Here is a 14,253-nt window from a genome sequence, read left to right on the forward strand (position 1 = left end):
CAATTTCTAGCCCACAACATCTGAACCTAAGTTTTCTCCATTGACTGACAGCTCAAGGTTCATTAACATTTCTGCCTCAATCAAGTCAAAAGAAATTTACAGATTTGAAAGGCAATAGTGCTCCAAAAAAGATGGGGGTGCACACTAAATAATTGCATCTCTAAATCTGCTTAGCCACTTTTAGATGAAATATTTCATTAAAAAGTAGGAAAAAAAGGGGGAAAACTGAAGTTCACTGGATCCTATTTCACAGCAACACACTGAGGAGTCACTGGAGAACTTAGTTTTGTGAAAAAAGTTTCAGATTCAGGAGAGAAAAGATTCTAAGGGGCAATAAAGGTAAATGCCGCATTTTGCACATTTTATTTACTATGATATCTCAGAACATTAACGACACAATAGTATGAGTTTAATAAATCTGTCATTTTAGGCAATATATTAATATTATGACATGATAAGGTTGAGCTTTGAAAATATTTTTAAGTGGTAATTTTAAGTCACCTTCACAAAATTTAATATGATAGAATATTTTTGAGTCAGTAGAATAATGTTAATGAACAAATATTAGTATCTATTTTTTATAAATATGGGTGGCATACATCTGAATAAAAAATTATACATAAAATGTTGGACTCATTAAACTGATAATACTGAAATTTTTATTTCATTTTAATTTAAATAGACTATATATTTTCTTAATGTAACTCTAATCTATTTAAGATGACAAAGTAAAATAAAAAATGAAGGCTATTTTCATTGTGTATTCTAAATTACTTTATATATCAATTTATCTTTGAAATAATTATAATAATCTGGTCATATAGAATTTATTAATATATTAATTATTAATACTATAAAGTCAATAAAATATAGTTATAGTCTAGTATGTATATAGTATTGCAATTTGTTATTCATAACAGAAACTGTCTTTAATATACATATCAAAATTATAAAGAAAATAAGAAATTGCATATGCAAATTCCATTGCAATAGTTAAAAAATTAATTTCTGAAGGTCATTTTACATGAACACAGGAACAAGAGCAAACCTCTATTTTACAGAAAGGAAATTAGATAACTCCACCATAAAGCAAAATTAAGAAATATGTGTAATAATACAAACGGAATACAGCATTCTAAAACCTTTTATCCAATTGACAACATGACCAGACTCCACAGAACTCTTGAAAGAAATCAAGTGCCATTTGCTGAAGCCCGAAGAGTTAGTTTGAGGTTTTTGCCTTCTTTTTGCCACTTCCCCATCCACCACTGAGCTGTACAGGATTGTCGCGGAATGATATGCGTTCTTTCTTAGAAGGTCCTGTATTTGTTATCGTTGGTGCAAGTATTCCTTTAATTGAAAAACCTAGATAGTGATATTAAATGTATACTTTCACTGTACTTGATCAAAATACCATATTTTCAAGCAATATATTTGTCAATAACATGCATTGCAGAACTATATAATCTTTGACTTCTAAAAAAGTATACTGATTTTCTATTTTTGTTTGCAAAATAGTACAAAGTTTTGTATAAATTATATTTAGGTTATACAAAAGGAACTAGCCAAAAAATGTTAACTAGCTGTAACAATTCAAATATCCCCAGTATTTCAAGACTATGAGATAATATATCTTCTTAATATTTAGATATTTAAATTTGTTTATATTTTCATAGTTGAAATTTTTTGTAATTGCTTATATTTTCATAAATGCTGACTGTGTTAAGATTAATGTTAGAAATAATCTGATTGAATTAAAAGCTTCTTCAGGATAAAGAATTATTGGTAAAATGGGAAACATATTAGATCTAGAATCTAAAGATATTCATGGGTTCTAGCCTGGCTGCATGTAATACAGCTTTGTTATTCTGGACAGGTTGTACCCTTTCCCAGTGATTGTTTTATAAATGAGGAAAAACATCTTTGCATTACAGGGTTGTTGTGAAAATTGCTTTTCTGATTACATTGTAATGGTGGTAAGATCTGTGAGGCTGTTTTCTAAACAGGTGCTACAAAATGGTAGAAATTATTATTTATATTCAACAAATTACCATTTCTCCAGGGAAAAGTAACAGATTGTTAGAGGATAAAAACCAATAGTAGTTGAAAGAATGGGATAGTGGATTAGGAATGCTTTTCTCAGCAAGACCTCAAGACACTGTATCAATAATACTATTAAAGAACTATGATCCTCTGCTTTAAACTTTAAATTTCCTGAGAAGTAAGCAAGAACACAGGGCCCATGTCTGTGGGAAAAGGACTGAGCAGCAGCAGAGTGAAGCTTTCCTCAGTGCTGGCTGTAGGCAAAGGTTCGGACCACATGACTGTGACTCTCCATTGTGATGCTTTTGTGCTTTAAATAAGTTTAGAGGGAAAATACATAATTCTTTGTTTAAGTAATAATTGCCTAACTAAAATTTTAAACATTTAAAAAATATATATCCAAGTAGGTTAGAAAACAGACACTTTGTGGAAATTGGATGTAATTTCAAATTTGGTGCAATATGATGGTGTGTTGATTTTAAAAGTACAATTTTATATTTAAAAGCTCTTTTAAAACAGAGTATTGCATTTTAATTTTAAAATTATGACTAGGAAAACAAATACAAAGGAGTTAATGAGCCTCTATAAAGGGAGCATATTTAATTTTAGTCTACAAAGAGAATGTTACTGAAAGGCAAGAAAAAATTAGAAGGCACTGTTTCAGAAAAGGGTGTGCTAGGCATAAAGAGCTAATGCCTATAGCACAAGTCTGTAATGGAGTCAGAGACAGCGCATAGCTCAGGAGTTTAGAGACCTTCACAGCTGGCATTCCCGAAGGCATTCTCAGCAAAGAGAGGAACTACTAGAGATGCCAAGTGGAGTTGGCTTTCATGGCTGGCCAGATTTAGCCTTCATTAAGCTACTCCCCGTAAGTCAGTCAGTAGTCCTTTGTAAAACTGTAAGAACTCTTTCAAGCAACAGGAATATTGCTGGTATATAAAAGCAAGAATTTCCTAATGATAAAATAGTAGCCTACAAAATCTAAGAAAGCATGCTATAAGCTTATCCACTGTTTACTAGTTACATATGGGAAATGTATTCTTTTCAAATAACAAAATAGAATGTGTACTTTGGTCTTAAAAAAAAAAAAGCAGTAACAGTAAACCCTAATCTTGCCCCAGCAGTAAAAATTCTTTGATGAATAAACTATATCCTGGATAGCAAGTAGTATGTATTTTCAAGTACACATTAGTTAGGGAGAATGCTGAGGCTGAGGATTGGGGGAGCTGGGAGGTCTGGGAAGTGAAGAGCTATTGGGATACATTTAGAATTCAGATATATTCATTTAAGCAAAGATAGACATTAAAAAAGAATAAGTGGTTTTTCACAAATGGTTAAATCAAATGTTTTGTTCCAATAGAGAAAGCAAAATCAAGTTTGATGTAAGCATTATTCAAGGTAATACAGAGAAATAAGTATGCATTTACAAATATAATTCAATAACAGTGTATTATTGATTCATGTTTTTGATGAAAGAATCTTATTATAAAGATGTATTATTTAATGCCTTTATTCTTAATATAAGCTTTTATCAAAGATGGCAATAACATGTGAGAAGGGTGACACTTTCTGGACAAAGTACTGGAATATTTATAGATAATTTCATATTCTCCTAAAATAACTATTTCAAAAAGAAATAAACTAAATTACATTAAAACAGCTTTTGTTTTAGACAAAGTCCTAATTCTTAACAGTGTTTCTGCATTCCACAGGGTTTTTATTGACTACATATTCACAGTATGACACAAGCTTTTATTCTAACACTGTTCTATTGTCTTTATTTTGAAGCCATTAATGAATCTGCAAGTCTTTTTGTAGTTATCCACAATGTAACCCTATATTTAAAAGGCAGTTTGTGAGTTTTAATTGTTTAGTATAATTCCTTTGGCAAATAGTTATTATTTAAAAATCATATTGTGATATTACAAAACAGCTTTATGGCAATTTTGAAGGATATTTTTAGTGGAATTAAAATGCTGTAGAAAACTAATGTTTAAAATTGCATAAAAACATATGTGAATATATTGTTTAAAACAATATTATAGGTGGGATTGAAACCTTTTATTTTATTGTTTGGCTATTTGTAAATAAACTATTTGAGCAGTAATCAATATAGCTTCTTCTCTCATTGCATTTAGTGAGATTGTTTTTTATCATATAAATTATTGAACCACCAGATATATGGAAAACTAACTGAAGAGTAAAACAACACATCTATAAAAGAACCATATATTGGCATTCATTGCAAAGCTATTACTTTGTACCATGATTACTCTAGAAATGAAAAAAAGAAGCAATTTAATACAGTCGATATATAATCATTCTAAAATTACTTACCCACATGAAAATACAATAGTGAGAGAATCTTGCCTCAGAAAATTTACATTAGAGCTAGACCTACTGATGTGTTCCTGAAATAAAAAAATTATGGCTAAAGGAATTGTGATGGTTTTTTCTCTTTCCTGCCATATTGTTATAGATTTTATATTTCTTTAACAACAATCTGTTACATATTTGTAGGTAAGCATACCAATCAACAAATTGTCTCTTACATATATGCTGAAAGTGTGTCTTGATAAATATGCTTTATCTTCCAATAAGTCACTTTTTGCCACATAATCTGTGTTCTGCTAAAGATTTGTTCTGGTCCTTTAAATTCATTTTTATTGTTAAATCCTTGGTTCTTTAACAAATGTCAAGGTCTTTATGTGCTGTGTTTTGATAAGTAATTTAATATTTAAAGTGCTTTGAATGACTGTCCTGGTATGTACAAAAAAAACTTTGTTAAACAGGTCAAAATAGAAATTTCATGAAGTATAGTAATACGTCATTGGATTTTCACTGATACACATAACACTACGTGTATGAATATAGAAATCATTTCAAAGTCCTTCCCATATTGTATTGCTTAACAGCAGATACAGCATAAGAAAAGCATGGAGAAAAAAAAATCAACATTTTAATGAAAGTGACCAGAACAAATTTTTAGCAGCAAAGCGTTTACATCAATTTAAGTGCTATAATTGAGTTACGCTTGGCCCGTTTGAGGTTGAGGTAGGTATTATAGTGTTCAAGAAACAGTTGCTTTTCACGGCCATTGCCATGTCCAACCTTAAGTAATAATGATCATTTACAGTGAACTTCAGGTAGATAGTTTAATGCTGAGGATGAAAACAAACAAATAACAAACAGGTTGTTTTTATCATATTCAGATTTCTTCAGTGTAGCATGGTGATTTATCTTATTTTAAAATTGTTTTCAAGTTTTTTTAGTAAATAAGTTTTTTATATAAATTATAAAAAGATTAATAAAATATCTCTCAAAATCCCAATTGGACAATGATATTTACAGTTATTTTTCTTGCCCAATATTTAAGAGACATATAAGTAAGAAAAATTAGGTTTGATACATTTGATAGTCACAAAAATATCCACAGTATTTGTTTTTATTGCTCAAAATCACAATAACTATGATTCCCTTAAAAATCAACATGTGTGACATATTAATTAGCTTTATCCAGGTACATTTATTTTGGAAAATAACTCCTAATGATGAAAGCCAATCCATGTTATATATAGTGGCAAATATTATTTTGGTAGATGTTATACATAGTTTTACATTTTACTTCATGTACTTCGATTTTTATAACAGCTACCATTCATATTTGATCTACAGTCTTTGAGGCCTCCTTATAAAATGCACTGTTTTCCCAGCTTGTATTACTTTTAACACACTACTATGTTTATTTCTTCTTAAAGATACTTTGTGGCTGTGTTCACACAAGACAAGGGTGACTAGAATGTGGTGCTAAAAATACTCTTGATTCTAAAAAGTCTGTGGTTCTTATACTAATATGGTTCTCCTCTGCTTTCTTTTTTTCTAAAGAAACATTTTTATAGATTGATTTACAGTTATAAAATCTAAATAGATGTTTTGATTTTTTTATAACTAAATTTGCCTTCTCCCACATGAGCCTTAAGTAAACTAAAACTGTTTTCATTAGTAACTATTCTATATAACTCTGGTTATTATAGTTCTTTGTTTTCCCACCAACTAGAAGATGGTTAGAGAGTATAGTTCTTCCTTACCCACTGGGATGTCTGAAACCACAGATAGGACCGAACCCCATATATACTATGTTTTTCCTGTACGTACATATATTTTCACTTAAAGGAATCACTTTATGGCTTCTCTTCGGCACATCCCAATCGCCAGCATCACTATTCTAGCACTTTGAGGTCATTATTAAGTCAAATAAGGATTACTTGAACATCAGCTCTGTGAGCCCACCACAGTTGACCAAGACGGCCACTAATAAGTGATAAATGGAAAGGTAGCGCACACAGCATGGATAAGCAAGTCACAGAGATGCTTTATGTCCTGGGTGGGACAGAGCAAGACAGAGTGAGGTTTCATTATGCTACTCAAAATGGTGTGCAATTTAAGACTTATAAATTGTTTATTTCTGAAATTTTTTATTTAATATTTTTGGACTGTGCTTGACCATAGTAATTGAAATTGAAGGTAAAACAACAGATAATGGAAACTACTGTATTTAAACTTGTAAACTGATTAGGAAATTAATGCTGTAACTCAATAAGAAGTTAAGAATGAAATTTAACACTCTGTAAGCCACCTAGGTATCCATTTTCCACTGAACACAGTTGGTTCTAAAAATCAGGTCTTATGTCCCTTTAATCTTGTCAGCTCAGAGAAGGTCTATTCCTAACTTCTCCAATTATTTTTTAAAGTTTGTTTCTTCAGAACTCTGTTCAATTTCATTATATTTACAACTATGTATCCATGTGTATTGATAATGAAAGAGTAATGGCATAAATTATGCTATCACCCTTCATATGCATAGCCCTTTGAAACAACCCAATACTTATATAACACTAAATTTTTTTATTTAAATTATTTTAATGTTGTTCAGTTACAGTTGTCTGTATTTCCTCCCCACCCCTCGCCCAACCCCCTCCAAACCCACCTTCCTCCCTTGCTTCCACCTGCCCCCTTGGTGTTGTCCATGTGGCCTTTATAGTAGTTCCTGAAATCCCTTCTCCCCCCTGTCCCCTCCCCCCTCCCCTCTGGCTATTGTTAGATTGTTTTTAATTTCAATGACTCTGGTTATATTTTATTTGTTGATTATGTTCCAGTTAAAAGTGAGATCATATGGTATTTTTCCCTCACCACCTGGCTTATTTCATTTAGCATAATGCTCTCCAGTTCCATCCACGCTGTTGCAAAGGGTATAAGCTCCTTCTTTCTTTTTGCTGGGTAGTATTCCATTGTGTAAATATACCATAGTTTTTTGATCCATTCATTTGCTGATGGGCACTTAGGCTGCTTCCAGCATTTGGCTATTGTAAATTGTGCTGTTATGAACATTGGGGTGTAGAGGTTCTTTTGGATTGGTGTTTCAAGGTAAAACCACAATGAGATACCACCTCACACTGGATAGAATGGCATCATAAACAAATTAACAAGCAAGTGTTGGAGAGGATGCATAGAAAAGGGAACCCTAGTGCACTGTTGGTGGGAATGCAGACTGGTGCAGCCACTGTGTAAAACAATATGGAATTTCTTCAGAAAACTAAAAATGGAACTGCTTTTTGACCCAGCAATTCCACTGCTGGGGTTATACTATAACACTAAATTTTAATTTCTTTTTTAATATATTTTATTGATTATGCTATTACAGTTGTCCCATTTCCCCCCTTCACTCCCCTCCACCCTGTACACCCTCTCCCACCCATATTCTCCCCCTTTAGTTCATGCCCATGTGTCATACTTATGAGTTCTTTAGCTTCTACACTTCCCATACTGTTCTTATCCTCCCCCTATCTATTTTCAACCTACATTCTATGCTACTTATTCTCTGTACCTTTCCCCCACTCTCCTCCTCCCACTCCCCTGTTGCTAACCCTCCATGTGACCTCCATTTCTGTGGTTCTGTTCCTGTTCTAGTTGTTTGCTTAGTTTCTTTTGGTTTTGCTTTAGGTGTAGGTGTTCATAATTGTGAGTTTGCTGTCCTTTTACTATACATGTTTTTTCTTTATCTTCTTTTCTTAGATAAGTCCCTTTAGCATTTCATAAAATAAGGGCTTGGTGATGATGAACTCCTTTAACTTGACCTTATCTGAGAAACACTTGATCTGCCCTTCCATTCTAAATGGGAGCTATGCTGGATAGAGCAATCTGGGATGTAGGTCCTTGTCTTTCATGACTTGGAATATTTCTTTCCAGACCCTTCTTGCCTGTAAGGTCTCTTTGGAGAAATCAGCTGACAGTCTGATGGGAACTCCTTTGTAGGTAACTGTCCCTTATCTCTTGCTGCTTCTAGGATTCTCTCCTTCATTTTTACCTTGGCTAATGTAATTATGATGTGCCTTGGTGTGTTTCTTCTTGGGTCCAACTTCTTTGGGGCTCTCTGTGCTTCCTGGATTTCTTTGAAGTCTATTTCCTTTGCAAGATTGGGGAAGTTCTCCTTTATTATTTATTCAAATAACTTTTCCACTTGTTGCTTTTCCTCTTCCCCTTCTGGTACCCCTATAATTCGGATGTTGGAACATTTAAAAATGTCCTGGATGCTCCTAAGCTTCTCCTCGTTTTTTTTAATTCTTATTTCTTCATGTTTTCCTGCTTGGTTGTTTTTTGCTTCCTTCTGGTCCACTCTATTGTTTTGAGACTCAGTTTCCTTCCCATCCCTATTGGCTCTCCGTGCATCTTCCTTCATCTCTTTTATGGTAACCTGCATTTTTTCATCTAATTTGCTCCCAAAATCAACCAATTCTGTGAGCCTCCTGATAACCAGTGTTTTGAACTGTGCATCTGATAGATTGGTTATTTCTTGGTCGCTCAAAAGGATGAGTCCTGGGGGACTGATCTGTTCTTCTGTTGGAGACATATCTCTCTCTGTCTCTCCTTTTTTTTTCCCTGTCTGGTTGCTCTTGTTACGGTGAGGGGCGGAGCCTTAAGTGTTTACCTGGGCTGGGCACCCCAGTAGCTAGATTGTGACATTGTATGTGGGGACAGGTGTGGGGACGAGTGTGGGGGCGGGAGGGAACAATGGCGGTAGTTCCGTTCTCTTGGGATCACAGTCCCTTCTCTGGGATCCTGGGTTGCGAACTCTGCCCCGGTCCACAATCGCTGCTTCACTGGGTCCACCAGCTGCTGCTTGTGTACTCAGGGTCCACCGCTGCGATCTTGCGCACCCCGGATGGCTTACACGCCGAGTTCGAGCCGAGTTCTCCCAGATCAGATCACCACGCACCACTGCCGACCTGTACCTGCCCAGCTTCACTCCTCCTACTGGTCTGGATGAACTTCAACTTCTTGGCTGTCCGACTTCCATTCAAATAAATTCTCTATCAGTTCTGGGTGTTATTCTAGCTCTAAATTGTTGTTGTTCTAATCTTGGTTGTGTGTGGAGATACAGTGCATCCACCTATGCCTCCATCTTGCCGGAAGTCTAAATTTTAATTTCTAATAATCTTGCCTTACCCCATTTTTCCCATGTCAATTTTGCCAGAGTAAATGTTTAGCAAAAGCATGAATTCTAAATAAATCCTCAAAATGTTTATTATCACTGTGCGGTTATTCTTTAGAATTTAAATATTTAAAACCAAAATTAGATTTTCAAGATCACTTGGGGTCTTTGAAAGTTTTAATTAAAAATTTTCCTTTTACATGTACAAAGGACACATGGACAAAGCCAAAGGGGGTAGCTTCAAGGGTGGGAAGGGGGATGGATTGGGTGGGGGGTAAAAATGGAGACAACTGTACTTGAACAACAATAAAAAATCTTCCTTTTATTTACACATTCATTCAACATGTATTTATTTAGTGCCTATTGCACAGCAGGCATTGTTCTATTCTGCCTTTCAACAGAGATTTCCTGTCAATTTTCTCCCACATGCCAAAGAATATTAATAACTATCGTGTTGTAGTTGCTTTCCATTTGATGCCATTCTCATTAATTCCATCTTTACAATCCTCATGTGGAATTTATATTAAAAATGCTTATTTTCACATTCTCAGATAGTGAAAACTTGTAGGTAGGTTTCCCAAAAATACTTATTTTCACATTCCCAGATAGTGAAAACTTGTGGATAGGTTTCCCAAAAACTTTTCACGGAAACTTTAATTATCCCTTTTCATGCTTATTAGTTCTTAGCAGGGAGACATTTGGCAACAATAAACATGACTTGCCTGAGGAGTTATTATATTATTGCACTTCAGTTTCATTCATTTGACAAATGCATTTCACATTTGACCATACCTATTTATTTTCATACCATGTTAGCTAGTATAAGAAATTGGTTAGAAAGCAACAATAACCCCCCCAAAAGTCTAACAGTTTATATAAGAAAACAAATAATCATGAAGAAGAGGCTTGGAAACTAAAATATTGCATTTAGAAACATGATGCTTTAATCTATTATCAATAGAGCATACATGGAGTATGCCCTCAAAATGTTAAAATGTTTTTTAATAAATAATAAATGTAGCTGACATATGTACAACTAGTTCTCTCACACAAATACAATTGAAATCTGTCTTTCTCTAGATAATGTCAAGTGCTTGTGAAACTAACTATTGTTTCAGATCTGTAAACATTATCCTGTGGTTACTAATAACTGCTATATTTAACTGTGTCAGTCATCATTGTTGACTGCTTCATCAAACTGTTTCAGATCTTCAAAATAGGCAGTATCAGTCTATTAAAGGGCATGGATCAACAGTGGGTGCCTAGTCAGTAGCAGACTTTTAATATTTTTCTATTAGGTGATTTTACCATCTGTGCTTTTGTTCTTATAGCTATTAATTTTGACTATCCAGTTATGGTTGCAGGAATATTTTGAGGGATGAACTGTAATGTTAATATGTTTATTTAATTAATTGTCAAACTGTGGGACAAAGACCTAATAGTCCTGCATATTTAAAGCTCCTACCTTCCCACCTCCAAAAAAAAAAATCAAAGTTAATGGTTTAAACAATAATGAAAAGAGTCTTCAAGTTTTAAAATTCACCTTATTAAAGTCAACCCTTGCTGATAAAAATTTAAAAAAATAAGTTCTATGAGATACAGCTCTAACTTCGTTATGGCATGTTACTAAATGGGACTATATCAAACTAAAAAGTTTTGCACAATACTGTATGGGAGAATGTATTCTCCAATGATATATCTGTTAAGGGGTTTACATGCAAAGTTTAAAAGAGCTTATATAACTCAACACCAAAAAAGAGAACCAATCTAGTTAAAAATGTGCAAAGGACCTGAATAGACACTCCTCCAAAGAGGGCATACAGATGGCCTACAGACATATGAAAAGATGCTCAAAGTCCACTAATCATCAGAGACATGTAAATTAAACCACAATAAGATATCATCTCACACATGTCAGAATGGCCATCATCAATAAATCAACAAACAAGTGTTGATGAGAATAAAGAATAAAGGGACTCTTCCTGTGCTATCGGTGAGAATGCAGATTGGTTTAGCCACTGTGGAAAACAATATAGAGCTTCTTCAAAAATTAAAAATGGAACTTCCTTATGACCCAGTGATTCCACTTCTGGGAATATATCCAAATAAACCTGTAATACTGATTGGAAAGAATATATGCACCCTTATGTCCATTGCAGTGTTATTTACAACAGCCAAAATCTAGAAAGAGCCCAAGTGCCCATCAGTAGATGAGAGGATAAAAAAAGCCATGGTACATTTACACAATGAAATAGTGTTAGGCCATAAAAAGGAAGGAAATCATACCTTTTACAATAGTATGGGTGGACCTGGAGAGTATTATGCTATATGAACTAAGCCAGTTACAGAAAGACAAGTACCATATGATTTCATTCATAAGTGGAATCTAATGAACAAAGTAATGCACCAAAAAAATAGAAACAGACTCATAGATACAGAAAACAGCCTGACAGCTGTCAAAAAATGTCACTCTGTGACAAAACATTAAATTAAATGTAAAATGTTTCTAACCATTCAGTGATGAAATCATTAGTTTATAAATGGAAGTTATAGAATATAAAGGATCTATAAGAAGTAGCAGAACTGCCATAATGGTCAAAATGGTCAAAATGGAGACCTTCAGGCCTTGAGAAAGGGAAATTTCAAAGGAAATTCAGGTTAGTAGTGGAGAGGCAAAGGCTTAGAGAGCAGCAAGATGAGAAAATGGGGAGGTAAATTACATAAATCACAGTACCACTATTGTTGTGTTGGCTGTTGTCATTGTTTAAATTTAACAATCTAAGGGGAAAAGGTCAGTGCCCCTGCCTAAGATAGTCAGGCATTTCATGTTTTAAAAATTCCTACAGCACACCAGCTAAAAATTTGTGAGCTAAAGTAAGCTAAAGGTAATTTCCAAATGCTACCCTATGAAATGTCAACTAGGATCTCAATTGGGAAATTGCTTTATTTAAAAAACACATATTGGGACATTTAAGTGTCTACTATGTATTTGTAGTAGAATATTCTTAAGCCAAATTATCTCTGTAGGCATGTTGATCTTCAAAATCACTTCCAACTTTGTAAAATTCAATTTAATTTTATAAAATAGTTCTCATTTCTCATAGATGGTAGAATTTTTCATTGGAAAACATTTAAAGGAACAATTTCCCCCCTGTCATCTCAGTTAACTGAGCTTAGCTAATTAGAGACAATTTAAACAATATATAAAATCAGGGTCATTTAGAAATATTTTGGATGGAGAAAACTTTCACTTGCAAACATGATTTTCATAGTACAACACATCAGAAATAATAGCTTCTGTTGCTTTGTAATCAGGAAAATGGCATGTACAATGTTTTATTGTTCTAGTTGCAGAATATGGATATTCAAAGCTATAGGAACTCTTGGAACTCCTTTATGTTTATTTTTCTTTTTTGCCCCTTTTCCATATGAACACAAAATATATATTTACATGGACCTCATTCCCACCACAATATTTTCTAAATGGACAAACCAAATCTAAAATATCCCATTTAAACTCACAAAAATGTAATTGTGAGAAAGGAGGTTTAAATTTATATTAATATTTTTAATCTTCATCTGAGGATATGCTTATTGATTTTAGAAAGAGGGGGAAGGAGGAAGACAAAGAATGCGAGAAACATCAATCAGTTGTCCCTGAGATGCCCTGAACCAGAAACCTAGGCATGTGTCCGGATGGGGGAATGGAACCACAACCTTTTGGTTTACAGGACAACGTGCCAACCTACAGAGCCACACCAGCCAGGCAGAGGTGGGGTTTCAATTTAAATGTTGCCTACTCTAAATTTCTTTCCACTATACCAGGCTGCCTTTTACCTATTAAATTTATAAAGGAGTTGTGAGTGACTTAGCCAAGATCACAAACAAGCTGGTGAGGAGCCAAACCAGAACTAGAAATTCATTCCCCAGCTTCTTAGCAGAATATTCTTACCAATATCACACTGTCTCTCAGTGTTTAAAATGCGTTTGTCATATTAGTGATCTCTTACTTCTGAATTCAAAATTCCAATTTATTGAGGGTTCACTATACTTTTTAAATTAATTCCCAGATAATTGTTTCCCTAGTCAATAACATGGTTTTATAGGCTGGAAGTAGCATATAAAACAGAAGAGAAAAAGAAAAATGGAGTAACATTCTCTTAATAATTTGAGGTCTTCTTATTCTTCAATTTTTCTCAATCGTGAATCTCTTTTGCATTTTTTTCTCACACAAACATATTTTCTGGTTTAAGAGCCATGAGTAAAATAACACTAGGCCTTAATTTGGTCCAAGCTGTGAATCTCTTCCAAAGACAAGAATTGGGAGTCCAATTTACTGTTATAAAGATGTTTTTCATACACATACCTGTAATTCATACACATATATGCAGGGTGTTCAGAGGGCAGTCATTTAATACATGCACATACATCAGCTTTCAACTTATTGCCTCACAGCAATAAATACCCCCTTCATTACCTGCTTCATAATACTTTAAAGTGACAAAAAAGGTTAAACTTTCTCAGTAGAAGGTGCTGAAGGGATGCTGCCAGAAGACCCTTTGAAATTTCTGGTGCAGGTGGGATTGGCCTTAGCCTTGTGGGTGTGAGGACTCTGTTTACAGCTCCAGAATGTGATCCCTCTGCAGCCACACAGCCTGGACCTAGTGGTAACGTATGTGCTATCCTCTCCACAGGGAAACCAAGGCCAGCCACACCTTCTG

The 14,253-nt window shown here is 34.1% G+C and overlaps 1 protein-coding gene across 3 annotated transcripts in view; it reads right to left on the minus strand.

Annotated features, from left to right (window-relative positions):
* Nucleotides 1-14,253, minus strand: part of LRRIQ1 (leucine rich repeats and IQ motif containing 1) — a 229,395-nt gene that overhangs the window by 12,969 nt on the left and 202,173 nt on the right. For 2 of the 3 annotated variants that reach the window (XM_036018604.1, XM_028532854.2), the window contains one exon: nucleotides 78-1,365. The exons of the other annotated variant lie outside the window; for it this stretch is intronic. In XM_036018604.1, the coding sequence (XP_035874497.1) occupies nucleotides 1,223-1,365 (143 nt within the window). In that variant the 3' untranslated portion in view covers nucleotides 78-1,222. Of the gene's footprint in view, nucleotides 1-77; nucleotides 1,366-14,253 lie in introns of those variants that run through there. 3 annotated transcript variants of the gene reach the window in all.

The sequence above is a fragment of the Phyllostomus discolor genome, chromosome 2 (genome assembly GCF_004126475.2).
Source record: "Phyllostomus discolor isolate MPI-MPIP mPhyDis1 chromosome 2, mPhyDis1.pri.v3, whole genome shotgun sequence".
Classification (NCBI taxonomy): Eukaryota; Metazoa; Chordata; class Mammalia; order Chiroptera; family Phyllostomidae; genus Phyllostomus; species Phyllostomus discolor.